Below are 16885 nucleotides of genomic sequence, written 5' to 3'. Positions count from 1 at the left end.
ATGACCTTGTGTTCTCAATTTATTCAACACCGTGAGTCGGGTAATGTTAAGCTTATTTCTCAGATGAAAGTGCTGAGGTTCAGGAAAGTAAAATATTGCTAGAAGAGCAAAGTCCTGAAAATCAGTCCAGGTGAAGTGTGAGCACAGAACTAACTGAGGAACACAGTGTTTCTCTAACAATAAACGTGCCTCATGTGTTTAAGGGGTTTGTGATGCTGTGGGCACAGTTTAGATCCACCATGTTTATTTTGAAAAATATTTGAAAAAAATGTTGTGATTTGATCATGGAAATGAAGTGAATGAGTGAAAGATGTTTATCATATGAGTTAGGTGGATCAAACTGTGTAGTTGTGTCTTTAACTTTCATATTTAAATAAAGCACACACTTGGGAAAATAGTATTCCACAACAGTATTCAGACTTCTTAACTTTTGCTCTCTGCATCCTCACATTATGGATTTATTGTACTATTGTTGACTTAACAAAATACACATGAACACTTAGAATCTATTCAATTGTTTCTGGTTTCTTTATATATTGGTAGAATTTATTAACATTTTTAGAGGAAATGTGGTTAATTAAATATCTTTATTGAATGAATTCCTTTGTGTAGTACTATAATTTATTCCCACAACTTCAAAAAATATTTATTTCTTTCTTCTATGTATATGAGTGGTATATCGGCCTTATGTCAGAAAAGGACATCAGATCCCACTATAAATGATTATGAGCCACCATGTGGTTGTTGGGAATTTAACTCAGGACCTTTGGAAAAGCAGTCAGAGCTCTTGACTGTTGAGCCATCTCTCCATTCAGACTTTTTTTTTTTTTTTTTTTTTTTTTTTTTTGAGACAGGGTTTCTCTGTGTACCCCTGGCTGTCCTAGAATTCACTCTGTTACCAGGCTGGCCTTGAACTCAGAGATCCACCAGCCTCTACCTCTCAATTGCTGGGCTTAAAAGTGTGCACCATCACACTAGGCCCAACTTTTGTTCATTAATTGTTTGAGAATTTCACATGACATATCTTGGTCATATTCACCTGTAGGAGGAAATGAGGTTCATGTACTCACAAATGAGCACTGGAGAAACCAGAATTGTAGAACATGCATAATTTCTTCTTTAAGAGAAGAAACCAACACCTATTCACCCAGACACTGGAGTAGGTGTTTTCTAACAACCTGGTGAACTTTTGCTCTCTTATGATCCAGTTTTCTCCTGAGTCCCCCAAGTCAGTCAATGGAACCTATGCCTATGAAAGCCATTTCAATGCAAAGGAGTTTTCTGTTATGCTTATTATAAGTCTTTCTTCCCTAGGCTTTGACTCTTAAACACTTTCTCAGTAGTACCCATTCCTGTGAAAAAGGCCCTAGGTGGCTTTGCTAAAGAGGCCAGTTTTGCAAAGGAGTTTTGATGTAGCTATAATTAAAGCTTTGTTGTGGTAATTGCCATGTAGTAACTTTCCCCCAAAAGTTTTACTGTTTAAACATGTAAAAAATAAACCACTTTGCATCAGGCCCCAGAAGTTTTGGCCCAGGATTGGTTAACTAAAGTCAGGCTGAGCCCAGGTTTCATTTTTGCCTAACCCAAATTTTTTTCCCTGCCAAGCTGTGGCCCTTGCAGAGATCCCATATTTACACCTCCACTTATTCTCTGACCCTTCTCAGATCTGCCCTCATGTCCTTTCTAAAAAATGATCTGCTGAGTCTAATTTGTTCTGCACTTTTACCCATGAGTGTGGATCCATCCTCTGCAGTGTGCTATGAAATGTATTGCAATTCAATTTTAACATGACATGGTCACAATTTTGGAGAATAAATGAATTAGCTTCTATTAGGTATATGTTAGGGGCAGAGTGGCTATTTGTAGGGTATACTGAGTGAAAAGATAACCCCAAGGGTTTCCACTTAGTACCCAACAGAATTTATGCTTCCTTCAGCAATGTGGGTGAGGTGTGTTGTTTCTGCTAATTTTCACTAAAACTTGGACATTGTTTGCCTTTCATTTTAGACAACTGGTGCATATGTAGTCCTCAGTTTAGTTTGTAGTTCCTTAATGACCAAGTTGCACACCTTAAGTACATGAACTATCCAGCCAGATGTAGAATAATTCATAACTTCTTAGGATAAGGATACATATGTACAAACATATGTATATATGTACATATATATATAAGTTTAGCACATATATATGTAAGCAAAGTCATATATATGCTTAACACATGTATATATACACACATATATGTGTATACAGGCAAGGATAAATATGTGTGCGTGTACATATATATGTTGGACAATTCAAAATTCTTAATTTTTAACTGTAATAAGTATTTACTAGGTAATAAGTGCTAGAAATCAATTTAGAAACTAGATATTCAGTGTTGAAGAACATACTGTATGTAGTTCTTGCTGTCTCTTTCTCACTTTAGTTCTGAGGCTCAAATGTAGGGGCTTGAATGTACCAGACAAGCATTCTACCACTGATAATATACACAGATTACAGTTCCTAACTATTTCCTTTTCTTTGAGGCACAGTCTCTCTATGTATTGTCAGTTGGTTTTGAATGCATGATTCCTTTTCCTCAGCCCAGAGTGTGTCATTTTCTACTGTGCAAAAGAGGCAACTAAAATGATACTCATAAGCAAAGAGAAATGCTATTAGGAACACTGGTGTAGTATGGATGTATATTTCCCTTAACCCTGGACATCATTTTCAGTGTATCCACAGAAAATAAAGCATGAGAATTATGAGACAGTTGTCCTAGGAGGAAATGTGACCATCTTCTGCAACTTGACAACTCTGGCAAATGTTGAGCAAGTCACCTGGCAGAAAATCCAAGGCTCCCTGCCACAAAATATTGGCACTTACAGCCATAAATTTGGGGAAAATATTCTCCCACCATATGTAAACAGGCTGCACTGCAATATTCTGGAACCCAATGCCTCCTTCATAACTATCCAAGAAGTGACATTTGAAGATGAAGCCTGCTACAAGTGTCTGTTCAACACTTTTTCATTTGGCAGCCACAGAGGACAAACGTGTCTCAACATTCTAAGTATATAACCCTTTCTCTAGGGTCCTGTAATGGGGCAGACATCCTGGGGTTATGGTGTTTAAGGACATTGTCCAGGGAGTTAAATGAAGGAAAACTGGTGATGAGTCCAGGTTACTTAGACAGGAGAAAATAACAAGGCCGATGTGATTGTGCACTGAGGCAGGGCCTTCTCCCTTACAGTACACTGAACTGGTTTCCGTTAAGGGGAGAAAACCCCGGAAGGGCATCAGAACTTTGTTACTAAGGCAAAGAGAAGATATGAGAAAAGAAAGAGATAGCAGAGAAAAACAGGGAAAGGTGAAGACGAAGGGAACTAGGGTTCCCCAGCCTTCAAGTACGCAATACATTCAGTACCAGTGAGAACCAGAGTTCCTTATTTATCATGCTGCTGTGTGAGTGTTGGGGTGTATATAATATAATTTATAGTTGTATAGAACTTAAGACGGCAGTCAGTGAAGAGAAGAAATGGTATTGGAAGTTTTATGACATGCGACGGGGAGGTATACAAGAGGGATATGTTTTCAGCATTTATGTGTCACCTGAAAATTGGGAAAACACCATGTCCTTTAACAGCAGAGAATTTGGTATGACATACCTTTAATTTGTCTCCTTCTTTTTGCCTCAGCTGTATCTAAATTAATAACCAAACTCAGTTCTGTTACTGGCTCTGAAGATCTCCTTAACCTTCAATGTTCAGCTGTGGGAAAGCCTGCTCCCGGAATCTCCATTTACCCTTCCCAAGACCTAGTGTACTCACAAAAGGAGTTCTTTACTAAAAACCCGAATACCACAGTGACTGTCACTAAAATATACAACATCTCTTTGAAAACTGTGAGGTCGCTGGGTCTACAGGACGTAGTTGTGTCCATGACTCACCCCATAAGAGATGAAGAGAAGATAGTTCCTCTGCCAATAAATCAAGAAGGTAAGTAGAAATGACATCAAAATCAAAGGGAACAGTTGGAGTTGGGAAAATAGCTTAGTCTGTAAAATGCCTGAGAAAAGCCGAGCCAGTTTTGCTTCATTCTCATCTTCCGTGACTGCAGATTTAAGCTGGGGGTAGATACCACAACTCTTTGCCCTTACAACTCTTTTCTTCCAGTTTTCATTGTTCAATCTCATTGCTGCCATGCACTCAAGCTTCTCACTTGGTTGTTCCCTTTTACAAGATCTAGGTCCTATGAACTTTTTATAATTTGGGAAATCTTTACTATTTTGTCAAAAGTAATTTATTCAGAATGTCTTAATACTTGCAAAAGGAAGCTTGGATCCAAACTAATAAGATGATGTTGACCTTAAACCATCTTTTATTACTCATTGAAAAAAACCACAACTTTCATCATTTCTCAGCTTTTATTATTCTATACCAATCCTTTTATTATTTTACAACTTTATTTTCAGTCTTGTATCTCTTATCTTTTTCATCCTATTCATCAGTTAGTGAGCTTTGAACCTCCATGTCCAGATGCACGAGACTATCATTTTCCGTCTTCATCAGACCCTTAGAAGAGTTGGTGGAGACCCAATTAACTGTTTTCCATCACTTCCTCATAGTCTAAAGTTTTACTCCATCTGCATAACCCTTTTATGTCCAGAGAAAAACTAGGGGCACGATATGGAAGTACAGTAACGGTAAGTGATTCATCATCGTAGCTTACTCTCATATCATCTCGAATTACTCTGTCCTAATCATTTATACATTATTTCCCCCTTACTCATTTCATATTTCACAGTCAATAGAATATTTTGTTTCTATCAAATATTACCACTGCCTTCAAGCTAGTTTCAAACCTCACAAGCCTTGTTGTGTTAGTTTGTTTTTTGTTTGCACTAATTATCAATACTGCCATCACAGTTAGTGGTATTATTCCCATGATTAATCCAGGATATAGTGATGGAAGTCACCCATTAGAGGCTATTTTGATTACTGCATTTGTTAACATGCTTGATGGGATTGTTATGTTGCTGATAATCAGTGCTTATTGCCTATTTATCATCAATTTAATAAGATTAAGCCTTGCATAAATAGAATAACATTTGAACATATCAGCAGTAGACTAGTGAAGTATCCAATCACAAAACATTTTACCAAGTAAAGGTTTATTTTGATTTTCAGCAGCCAAAGGTATGAACCCCTTTCTCTCTCAGATTCTCAACTCCACACTCTCTAAGCTGAAAGGGAATTTGTACTTTCTTTCTAGTTCCCTTCCAACTTTTTTACTTTGATTTATGGCAAGCTGCACTGCCTAGCACCTGAATTCTGGTACAAGCCAATTAGCCTTCACTATTTTCTGATGTCAAGAAGAAATGTCTTCCTCCCTTCTTGCTTAAATAGGGGACACAAGATAATAGTGGCTCTTTCTTTCACTTTGTAGAGAAATGGTCTAATTATTTTTGCTCATAGCCTAGAGATTTGGTGACTATCTTGTCACGAGAAAACAAATTATTTGTAGTAATAAATACCTGTATAAAAGAAAGCATTCCTGGATTGCTACAGAGCCTGTAGGGTCTCAATTTGGTGCTAGCTAGAGCCTGCTAGCTTTTCATTTGAGTTTTATAGGCCAAAGCATGTTATATGGCATACCATTATCTTGATTGCAAATTAGTAGATACATTTCAGGTTTCTGAGAGCTAAGGAAAAAGGGCACCCATCCCAGTGAAATGTTCCCCTACTTAAGCTCTTTACAATCACTTGCCAGAGGGTGGAATGTGTTAGAGGACTTCCCTTCTCCATGCTTCTTCTGGGCAGTCTCCAAGAATCTAAAAGAAAAATGTTGGAAGAGCCTGGGATCTTTTTGTCTGCTGAACTTCAGGTGCCAAGCTATGGGGACATAACTGGGACAAAATGCAGGGCTTTTTAAATCAATCTGTCTGTCTGTCTGTCTGTCTATTTTTGTTTTTGAGACAAGGTTTTTCCATGTAGCTTTAGCTGTCCTGGAACTCAGGAAGATCTGTCTGCCTCTGCCTCCCGAGAGCTGCGATTAAAAGTGTGCATCACCACCACCTGGCAAAGAAAACTCATTTTTTTTAATGAATGTAGAACACAGAAGGAGGTTTTCTCCCAGAATGTACAGTAAATGGGTCCAAATTATTCTTTGAGAGAATAAGGCTTAGAAGACTACCTAGACCACTCAACTAGTACTAATTACATTGTAAGTATCTGAGATAAGTGTAACAGTACTCCGTGGATTTTAAAATAAAATCAAGTAATATAGTTTCTTTCTTCAAACTGTACACCGACAAGGCAAGCGGTTTATTGCAAATCAAGAGAAGAATAAGGAAGTTGTGTGAATTTTTCTTTCCTTTCCTGTTTTATATCAGTACAAGATGAGTTTTCTAGGCTCTCAGTTGGTAATATAGTGTACCGTCAACCTCTGGCGATCCCTCCTGTCACTACTCCTGTATAGTCACAGCTTTCATAGAGATCTGGCAATGAGGATGAAGTGAGAACCTGAAACGATATAATTTGATAAGAAGATCTGCTCTACGTTGTTCTAATATTAGGATATACTGGTTGGCATTTTGTTTTTGTAAACTCAGAGGGGTGATGAGAAAGCTCCAACTTTCTAGAATTTGGTCACATTAACCCAGCAACCAAGAGAATCACTAACCGCCGGCAAATTCTGAATGTTTTCTTATTTCATGGAGACTTTCCTCCTGTTAATTCAAGTGATTAAAAGTACATTCATCATCTGGGGTGGCTTTTACTCCATTTTCATATCCATGACTTTTTTTTCCATCATAATATCTGGCAGAGTATACAAACATCTTCTTCAAGTTCTTTTATGGTATTTTTCTTTCTCCTGAGAAGCAAGTTTTTTTTAATTTAAAAATCCCTTTTTAACTTAAAATGAAAATTGTTTAGTTTTATTATTGAAGTTATATCTCTGGCAATGTACACACATATGTAATGCCTTCTGATTCCTCTTCCCTTTTCTTAACTCCCTCCCCCCCTTTCACCCCCACACCATACCTCTTCTCCCTGCTACTCACTCTCCCAGGGTCATAGCTATTGATCTTATCTTGTGACCCACCTAGTTTAGTCAGGGCTGTCAGTGGCAACATCCACTAGGGACTCTGAGGTCACCAGTGGGTGGATACACAAAAGAAGACAAGGCTTTCTGTTTGACCTGAATATATCACGAGGAAATAGTTCAAGATTGCAGAGTAGGGAATGCTGAGCCCCTCCTTCCCCCAGGCTTGGGAACTGATGGGCTAAACGTATTCATTCTTTCAAAGATTTTCTTTCATTGTCTATTTTAAGGAAGTTAAATATTCTCAAGTGTATCTGGAAATAGTAGCTTGAAAGTCTTTATTTGTCTTCCGTTTCACTAATTGTCTTGATCCTTCCCCTTTGGAGCTCCATCTTCTGTTCACTTTACATGTTTACTAAGTCTGTTCCCTCACAAGCTCTTGTCACTGAAGGTCAGGTCAATATTCTTGCTCTTTTCACTTAACAGTTTCTAATTTAATGCTATTTTAAAGGAGTCTCAAGAAGTATTAAAGGTAAACATTTTTATTACATTTGCTTTTTGAAGCAAAAGTAAGCCACCTCCTTTTCCAGGATAATTTTCCCGTCATAAAACTGAATTATATAAATTAAATATTATAAGCATCTCTATGAATCTATTGGCTGTGTTAATATGGTTAATTTTATTTTTTTATTAAAATGCAAGTGTCATTAAGAATCAATTTATCAATTAGAAAGAAGATTCTGCTTTATTATGTTAAATGTTGGGGATGTGAATGTCTGATTCTGGTGAAATTCCATGTGTAGCTTTTCTACTTTGCTGGAATTGCCTTCAGAGAAGATTCTATATTACAGTGCCAAATTCTTCATGGTCAATCTCCTTCACCTACATAAAATGGCTATGTAGTATCTCATTGAAAAAGAATGGTAAGAAACTCGATAAAACTGCATCTGTGCAGTCAAAGGCAAAGGCATGGTGCCTCGCTTAAAGGCATGCACAGTCCTAATTATATCCAAGTGAAGAAGAAATTGCTCTGTAGGATTTCACTTTTCTTCCCATGGTAATGAGAAAACATCTTATTGAGTAAATTTGAATGTCAATTAAGCAAATCCAAAAAGCTTTACAAATTAAAGGCTCCCAGATGGCAAGTACAGAGTAGCCAGAGTAATAAGATGTTCTGGTTTGTGTTTTTCAGGTACCACAGATAATATTTTAAATTCCATGATAATTGCAATTGTATTAGTTTTATTTTTCATTCCGTGTGTCATCAGAACTGTTCTCTGTTTTTATTTCAAAAAGAAAAGGTAAGCTATAGGAAACCCTGCTGTGATAGAGGCATTAGGTACATCAGTGCTAGTTGGAAATCTTATTTTTTTTTTTTAAAATTCTAGGGGTTCTGGAAAAATCCATCATGCAGAGGGTAGTGAAAGAATACTTGTCACATATGCTTGACTGTTTCTGATATTGGATGGTTATAAAAATAGACTGTTTAAATCATTTATGTGTATGGTAAATTGAGTGCAATATTTTTTTAAGGAAAATGTTCATTTTTATTTTATGTTTGTGATTTTTGCCTGTATATGTCTGTACTCTATATGCGTGTCTGGTGCCTGTGGAGGCCAGAAGAGGGTGTTAACACTTGAGTTACAGGCCATTATGAAACCTTCATATGGGTGCTGAGGATTGAACCACGGTCCTCTGAACAAGCAACAAATGCTTTTTCTTGATGAGTCATATCTCTCCAGCCCCATGTTAAAGATGATTAATTGAGAGCAGATTTTCATAGGAGACAGCAGAAGACAATAGGTGGGAGGGAGTATCTTGAGTGCCAAAATATAAAGGACAAATTGGAAACCTGAGGAAGGTCCAACTGAGGGATAAGGTGAATCTGAGATCTTATTTTTAGGTTAATATAATAAAATACCCATATACAACTCCCCTGGTGGACATAAGTAAATAATGGGAAGATAAATGGAAATATGAGGCCGTGACATTGGAAACTATAGATATAATTGGTAGCGTGTAATTTGTTTTGCTGTCATTATATAGTCTCCATCTTAATCCAGGGAAATGTGAGAACATTATCTATAATCTAGAAGGCTCTCCCACTGACATGTGGAAGAGAAGTCTTAGAAGACAAGAATGAAAGAGTATTTTGAAGAGACTGCTACAGTAGGCAAATGGAGACAGATGGTAACTATCTAGACTAAAGAGATAGAAAAGAGGAGGAGGGGTTACAGTTATATTCAGGATGGGAAGGTTTTCTGAGTGATGGGTGTGGAGAAAGAGTGAGAAGAAGAACTTTCTCACTCAAGTTAAGTGTTTTTAGCATTAAGGAGAACTTTTACAACTGTATACAAGAATAGAGGAAGAACAAGCTCTGTTGGGAGGATTAAGAATTCTAATTTAAACATTGTCATTTTTAAATGCCTATTTTACACTCGAGGGAGAATGCTAATTAAATATCTACATGTATGAATATGGGATTTGTGGAGCAGATGATAATTTGGGATTATAGAGGATATGTTCTCCATGTAAAAACAATAAGCTAGTTGTAGTATTTTGGCAACTACTCAAGAGAATTTGTGTATGAATCTATCAAATTTTGATTACTAACCTGCTCTTACAATGTGCTACCATAAGAAGGAATTTTTGGTCAGCATTTAAATTTATTTCTGTCACACTGTCATGGTATCTCTAGGTCAGAGAACACACCTGTCCCGTTACCAACACTGAGGACTACACCATCACCAACAGAGACTAAGAACTTAATGAAATACCACCATCAGAAAGACATAAATGGTAGTATGTGATTTTTTTTAGTGTTTTATTTTTTTATTTATTTTTTATTTATTTTATATAACCAAGTCCATTTAAATGAAAACAAACATTTATAGACAATATTTGGGAATTTGGGCATTGTTCTTTCCAAACTACTTCCTGCTGGTAAGGGGCACTGTCATGGGGGATTCGAAGAAGATTCAGAAATCCTGGCTATAGTCTGTAACGCTGCTTTGTCCAGCTGTTTTGAATGTAGGATCACCTGGTACTCTGTTTCAGGTAGTCTGGCTTGATCAAACCGGGTATGTGATTATTTTTGTCACTCAATAGTCTTTAAATTTAAGATAAACCATTCAAAATTAAATTATGCATTGACTAGCAATAACTACCATTCTAGAAATATGTGGAGAAAAATGTTTTTATAATGTCATTGTAGGCAGCAATGAATTCAAGTGAGGTTTTATTAATATTAATGATTTTAAGTTTTCAAATTAAAATTAGGTTCATTGTAACTGATACATAAAATTATAGATATTTATGGAGTACTGTGTACATCTTGATAGCAGGTTAAACATATATGTTTACTGAGACATTTATCATTTCTTTTTACCTAAAGCTTTTCAAATGTTTCATGCTAGTTTTTAAAGATATACAGCACATAATCATTATCTATAATTACCCTTCTGTGGAGTAGCATAAGGAAATCTCACTGCTGTCTAATTATAACTTAGTTCTGCTGATCATCTTTCCTGCTATCTACTAACCCACTCATCCCTCCCGCCCTCTACTAACCCAGACTCTAGTGATTACCACTCTACTCTCAACTCTGATATGAGTTTTATAGATTCTTTATCTGGGTAAGATCATGTTTCTGAATTATTTTACTTTACATGAATGAATCCCTAGTTCCATCCATGTTGTTACAAATGACAGAATTTCCTTTTTTATGGCCAAATAACATTCACACAGATGTGGGCATCACAATTTCTTTTCCACTCATCAGTTCTAGGCTTGCAGTAGCTTCATTTCTCATCTGTTGTGATAGTGCTACAGAGAACATGGCACTTCAGACATCTCCTCAACATTTTTAACAGTGATCTATATTCCTTTTAGACATATATCCAATAATGAGTTAGCTTGATCATACAAAACTCTATATATTTTTTTAACTTTTTGAGAAGCCTTCCTAGTGTCTTACATTTCACACACAGCATGCAACGGTTTCCTTCTCCACATCCACACATCACTTTTCTTTGGTGTTTTAATAGTAACTATTCTTATGGGGTAAGCTGCTATCTTCCAGTCATTCCTATTTGCAATTCTCTAATGATTAGTGGTGTTTAGCATTTTTCTTTCTCATATATACATTAGCCATTTTGCATATCTTCCTTGAGAAATGTCTATTTAGATTTATTACCTATAAGATTGAGTAGTTTATTTTTCTTGAGTTCTAAAGTACCTTATATGTCTTGATATGCCAAACCCTTCTCAGATGTGGAGTTTGCAATTTGTTTTCTTCTTTTCTAATGATGGTCTCTTCAATGCAATTGATGTCTGTTTTCCTGACTGGTTATCCAACTTACTTCACAGTTTTTTTTTTTTTAAAAAAAAAAACACTGACCTTTCCCAGTGTCTAGATGTGTGTACTTTACCATCTTTACTGAACATCTGTAGATGTGTGTGGTTTATTACAGTGTCTCTATTCTGTTCTGCTGGTTTATGAATCTGTGTCTTGAAAATGCCATAGTGTTTTGATTAACTACTGCTTCATGGTATATTTTAAAGTTAGGAGGTGGAGTGCCTTCTGACAAGGGATGAGGTTTTATTGTTCCAGACTCATTTGGAGTTCTTTAATTAGTTCTGTGTATGATGTCATTGAAGTTACACAAACTCCTGCTTCACTTTCAGTAATATAGTTACTTTAATGATTTGAATTCTCCAAATCTATGAATACAGAATATCTTTTCAATGTGTGTATCTTCTTTGAGTTCTTTGATGACTGTGATTTTTCACTGTATCGAGCTTTAGGAAAGCTGATAGTCTTTTCAGTTAATTTTTCCTTCCTTATCTTGTTACACGTTTATTAAGGTCTTTCCTTTTTAGGAAGGCTCACATTTTTTCCCCATACATGATTTTTGGAATTTCTGCTAATCTAATACTTTGGTTCTTTTAAATCTGTTCACTATCATGAATGGCACTTTCTTTTTAAGTGAAATCTTGGTGGCTATTAGTATCTAGGAAATTTTTTTCCCTATTGTAAGTTAATTTGTGTTTGGAATCCTGGCTAAATTTTACAGATTCAAAGTCTTTCAATTGAATTTGATAATTCTCTTTGCATACGGCGATCCATCACATATACTTCCCTGGCTAGTTGATGCCAACTGGACTCAAGCTAGAGTCATCTGAAAGAAGAGAACCTAGGTTGCGACAACACCTCCATAAGATACAGCTGTTGAACATTTTTAAATTAGTGATCAATGAGGGAGAGCTGAGCCCATTGTGGGTGGGACCACTTTCTGTGTTTATAGAAAGCAAGCTGAGCAAGCAATGAGGAGCAAGCCAGTAAGTGGTACCAATTCATGGCCTCTGCACCAGCTTCTGCCCTATTGATTTTCCCTCTGACTTCCTTCAATGATAAACTATGATATGAAAGTATAAGCCCAATAAGCACTTCTGTCCTCAGTTTTCTCTTAGGCGAGCTGCTTCATCACAACAATAGTAACCCTAACTAAGACAAATGCATGAATTTTCTTTTCCAACTTCATATCTCATTTTAATATTAAATAGCAAGGAAAACATGTTTTTTCTCATTTCTGAATTTAAACATAATATTTAAGTACGCCATTTGATAAGTGCTGGCTATTAAGGATATTACTGTGGACAAAAACAAAGTGTCTTATTAGTCTGATTTTTTTTTTAAATTTTATCATGAAAAGGTGATTAATGGTTGGAGAAATGACGTTGCAAGGAAAGTGCTTATGTGGCAAGCATGAGGCCTTGAGTTGTATCTCCAGAACTCATGTAAAAATGCCAGTCATAATGGTGCATGCTTAAAATCCCAGTGTGTGCTGGAGAGATAGAGTGTAGTGAGATATTCACTCTATCCTCACCTGTGGCACTGACTCCACCCACTGGGGGTGGGGACAAGGGCCAATGTGACCTGGGGGGGGGGACTAGATCTGGGAGAAGGGGCCCCAGAGTGCTCTCTTGCTTGCTAGACAGGGGCAAAGAGCATCCAGAGGCTTCCTTGGGACCAGCAACCTACTTTCTTTATCCATGTATACATTTATTCTCTCAGTTCTGTTCCTCTAGAGAACCCTGACTAATGCAAACAGTATCTACTTCCATTTTACTCTTAATACTCATTTCACTTTGGCATGTTTCATGTCCTGCTTTCATTAAACTAATTTTTTTACTAGCTTGATGCTCATACTTTTAAACACATGTTTTAAGCATTTATTTTAATTCTCTTTAGTTATTTATTGATGACAACACATATGTTCATTTCAATGCCAGTTTTTAAATGTTTTCAAATATATAGCTAAATTTTCTCTACTTCTCATAATCATCTTACCTCCATTCTTTTTCATGTAGGTTATTCTGAATTATTCAATATTTCATAGATGTATAAATTACACAGTAATAAATTTGACAGTTACTTAAGTTTTCTATATATCTTGTAGCCTAGCCATAGATTCACTTTTCCATTTACTTTGGAAATTTTTGAAAATGTTTTAAGTTAGTCTTGATATAATAAAATTTCTAAGTATTGTGTGCTAATCCATATTATTTTCTTTCTGTATAACTAAGCTATTAAATTTAGGACTCTTTAGTAGGTTAAAAGCAAGACAATGCCCAGTAAAATATTACTTACATGAAATAACAGAGAAAAGTTTGCCATAAAATGATAGGAAGATGTATTCTATGGAAAAAAATCAAAATTAACCAAATAGAATGGTACACACACACACACACACACACACACACACACACACACACTTTCACAAGCTTATGAAATGCCAACCATAAAAATTGGTATTACCAAAATAAAAATAACCTCCAAGCCAGACATGGTGGTTCATGTCTGCAATCCCAGTACTTGTGAGGCTAAGACTCAAAGCTACATAGAGGCTATACAGTAAGTCCCAGACCAGCCTGGTGTACAAAATGAGATCCTGCCTCAATCAATCTATCCATTAACCCATCAACCATCAATTAACAATTTCAATTTGGAAGACAAAAAAAGTCATTATGAGTAAGTAAGTAGTTACAACTTAGAGGATTTATGCTCTAGCCTACAGATAGCAGCGAGAATGAACAAGCTGCAACTATATGCAATAACAGGCTTTCACATCTGCACTTGGTTAAAGGATGCAGACACAAATGGAGGCATAGAGTATGAAGTATTTACATAAACTTACAAACAAGCAAGCCTAGGCTATGGTGTCAGGGATAGACCCACGGTGTATAGTGTGTAGTGGTGATATGAGGAGTGGGCAGAAGACCGAATCAGTCTTGTTAACTTTCAATAAAAAAATCTAGGTTCTGGGTAGGCACCAGCTCGAATTCTCCATGTTCTTTGAGTTTTGTCTTCAACAATTGGGCCTTGATATGAATTTGTGAAGACCAATCTATAGTCTTGGCAATAGCCTATTTTATTTTTTAATTAATAAATTTTATTTAAATTGGAAAAAAATCTTATTTTACATATCAATCCCAGTTCCCTCTCCTTCCCATCCTCTCATGCTCCCACACGACCCCCCTCCCACTCCCTCATCCACTCCCCAGGGAGGGTGAGGCCTTCCATGAGGGATCATCAAAATCTGTCAAATCGTTTGGGGCAGGACCTAGGCCCTCCCCCGTGTAGCTAGGCTAAGAGAGTATCTATCCATGGGGAATGGGCTCCCAAAGTCTGTTCCTGTGCTAGGGCTAAATACTGGTTCCACTGCCAGAGGCCCCATAGACTGCCCAGGCCTCCTAGCTGACACCCTTATTCAAGAGGCCTGGTTTGGTCCTGTGTTAGTTCCCCAGCTGTCAGACTGGTGTCCATGACACTTGCTCAGGTCGGGTTTCCCCCAGCATGGTTTTGACCCCTTTGTTTATCATTCCTCTCTCTCTGTAACTGGATTCCAGTAGTTCGGGGTCTGTGCTTAGCTGTGGATCTCTGTTTCTGCTTCCATCAGCTACTGGATGAAGGCTCTAGGATGGCATTTAATGTAGTCATCATTCTCATTATAGGGGAAAGGCTTTGTTTTTTGATTCCCATAAGATTCCCCTTGCTTAACACTTCAATTAGAAGTAACCCAAAGAATTATTGGAAAATTCTTTGGGTGACAAGAGATGAGCAGCTGGGACTCTGTCTGCCCTGGTATTTGCTGATTTCATTCAGATTACCTTTGTATATTTGTACATTTTAGGGAGTTTCTACTGTATTAGGCTTCCATACTACCCTCAAATGCCCCTTCATTTTATATGTCTTTCCTTGTATTTCCTTCCAGAATCCCCTCTTCCCCAATTTATTCTCCCATTCCAGCCTCACATTCATCAATAACTTTCTCTTCTGTTTTCATTTTTTAAATGAGATCTATCTGATCCTCAGTCCATCACTCTACACCTCTGTGGTTGGGTTTTTTTTTTTTTTTTGATATCTAGTTTCTTATATATTTTAAATATTAGTCCTCTATCTGATATGTCATGGGAAAAAACAGCACCACCATACCCCATTCTGTAGGCTGCTGCTTTCTGTGAATAAAGGTGTTATATGCTGCTCAGAAGCTTCATACTTTCATGAGGTCTCATTTGTTAAGTGTTGATCTTCCTGCTCTGTTTCTGGTGTTCTGTTCAGAAAGTCTTTTCGTGTGCCATTGAATTCAAGGGTATTTACTATTACAGAGCCTTGACTCCTATATTCTAACATTTTGGGTATAATAAGTTATTCTGTACTCTACAAAAAGAGAAACTTATACACCAAGATAGCCACAAACTCTTCATCTACAATGTTGTGTTGCTTGTAAGATGTGGTAGGGGAATGGTGGCACAAAGCTTTTGGAAGAAGCCAACTGGTAAGTGATTTGACTTAAGTCCTACTCCAAGAGATGAAACCCATACAGGAAACTGCTTGGTTGGCCAAGAACCTGAGTCTACATAGCCCAGAGTCCTAGGGTAAAACTAAATAATACTGGTCTAAGAAAAGAGAGAAATATAGTCATAAAATGATTCCTAATGACATTATCTTGCTCAGCCATCATCAGAAGAGCTTCATCTTGCAAGTGGAAACAAATATAGAGACGCATAAACAGACTTTTTTTTTTTTTTTTTTTTTTTTTTTTGGAGAGTGAGAGACCTTTGAACACTCAGGCCTAAAAGGAATTTCTCCGTCAAATCCCTTCCCTCAGAGCTCAGGTGACCCTGCAGAAGAGAAGGCAGAAAGAGTAGAAGAGCCCGAAGCGATGGAGGAAACCAAGAAAGCAAAGTCTTCTATATTAACACGAGCAAAGCTCGTATGAACTCACAGAGACTGAGGCAGCCTGCACACAGCCTGTACAGGTCTACACCAGGTCCTCTGCATAGATATTATATTTTCCAGTTTAGTGGTTTCATGAGATTTTATTTTATTTATTTTTTTTTTGTTTGTTTGTTTGCCTTCTTTTGGCCTCTTTTCCTTCTGTTGGCTCGTCCTGTCCAACTTTGTTGTGAAGTATCGGTTTAATTTTATTTTATTTTGAAAAGAGTGAATGGGAGGACGAAAACCTAACTACTAGATTAGAGGTTAATAACTGAACTGTCATGTATACCTGCTGGGAGAGTTTTCTCCAATAGTGGGATATCAACTACTCTAGGGCAGACTTCATGTTCCAGAGTAGCTGACTAACCTATATGAACTTCATATACAACTTTTTGTTGCTTTGTTGGTTTTCTTATGCTTTTATTTGGGTATAGTTTATTGATTATCTATTTTTTCCATTTTGGGTGCTTGCTTTGTTTTTTAGGTTTTGGTGGTTTTGTTATTGTGCTGGGGTTATGTTTGTTTTTTGAGAAAGAACTTAAAGTTGGGTGGGTAGGGATAGGGAGTGAATATGGG

At 36.9% G+C, this 16885-nt stretch overlaps 2 protein-coding genes across 2 annotated transcripts in view; both read left to right on the top strand.

The window, feature by feature from the left end:
* On the top strand, positions 1-8475 carry LOC127227270 (OX-2 membrane glycoprotein-like). The gene is made up of 5 exons (XM_051191624.1): positions 1-40; positions 2714-3052; positions 3678-3977; positions 8219-8327; positions 8415-8475. Exons 1-5 carry the CDS (start codon positions 1-3, stop codon positions 8473-8475), a joined length of 849 nt encoding a protein of 282 aa, XP_051047581.1.
* A 7778-nt stretch (positions 8476-16253) lies between these two features.
* LOC127227269 (OX-2 membrane glycoprotein) overlaps positions 16254-16885 on the top strand; it is a 43304-nt gene continuing 42672 nt past the window's right edge. The window contains exon 1 of the mRNA XM_051191623.1: positions 16254-16304. Coding sequence (XP_051047580.1) covers positions 16254-16304 — 51 coding nt within the window. The remainder of the gene's footprint in view (positions 16305-16885) is intronic.

Source organism: Phodopus roborovskii, unplaced genomic scaffold, assembly GCF_943737965.1.
Source record: "Phodopus roborovskii unplaced genomic scaffold, PHOROB, whole genome shotgun sequence".
Classification (NCBI taxonomy): domain Eukaryota; kingdom Metazoa; phylum Chordata; class Mammalia; order Rodentia; family Cricetidae; genus Phodopus; species Phodopus roborovskii.
Note: the sequence above shows the minus strand (reverse complement) of the source record. Positions and strands in the feature narration are given on the sequence as shown.

Coding starts and splice junctions, on each gene's coding strand:
- LOC127227270 (XM_051191624.1), top strand. CDS start 1: ATGACCTTGTGTTCTCAATTTATTCAACACCGTGAGTCGG. Junction 3,053..3,677: donor AACGTGTCTCAACATTCTAA/GTATATAACCCT, acceptor TTTTTGCCTCAG/CTGTATCTAAATTAATAACC. Junction 8,328..8,414: donor TTTTATTTCAAAAAGAAAAG/GTAAGCTATAGG, acceptor TTAAAATTCTAG/GGGTTCTGGAAAAATCCATC.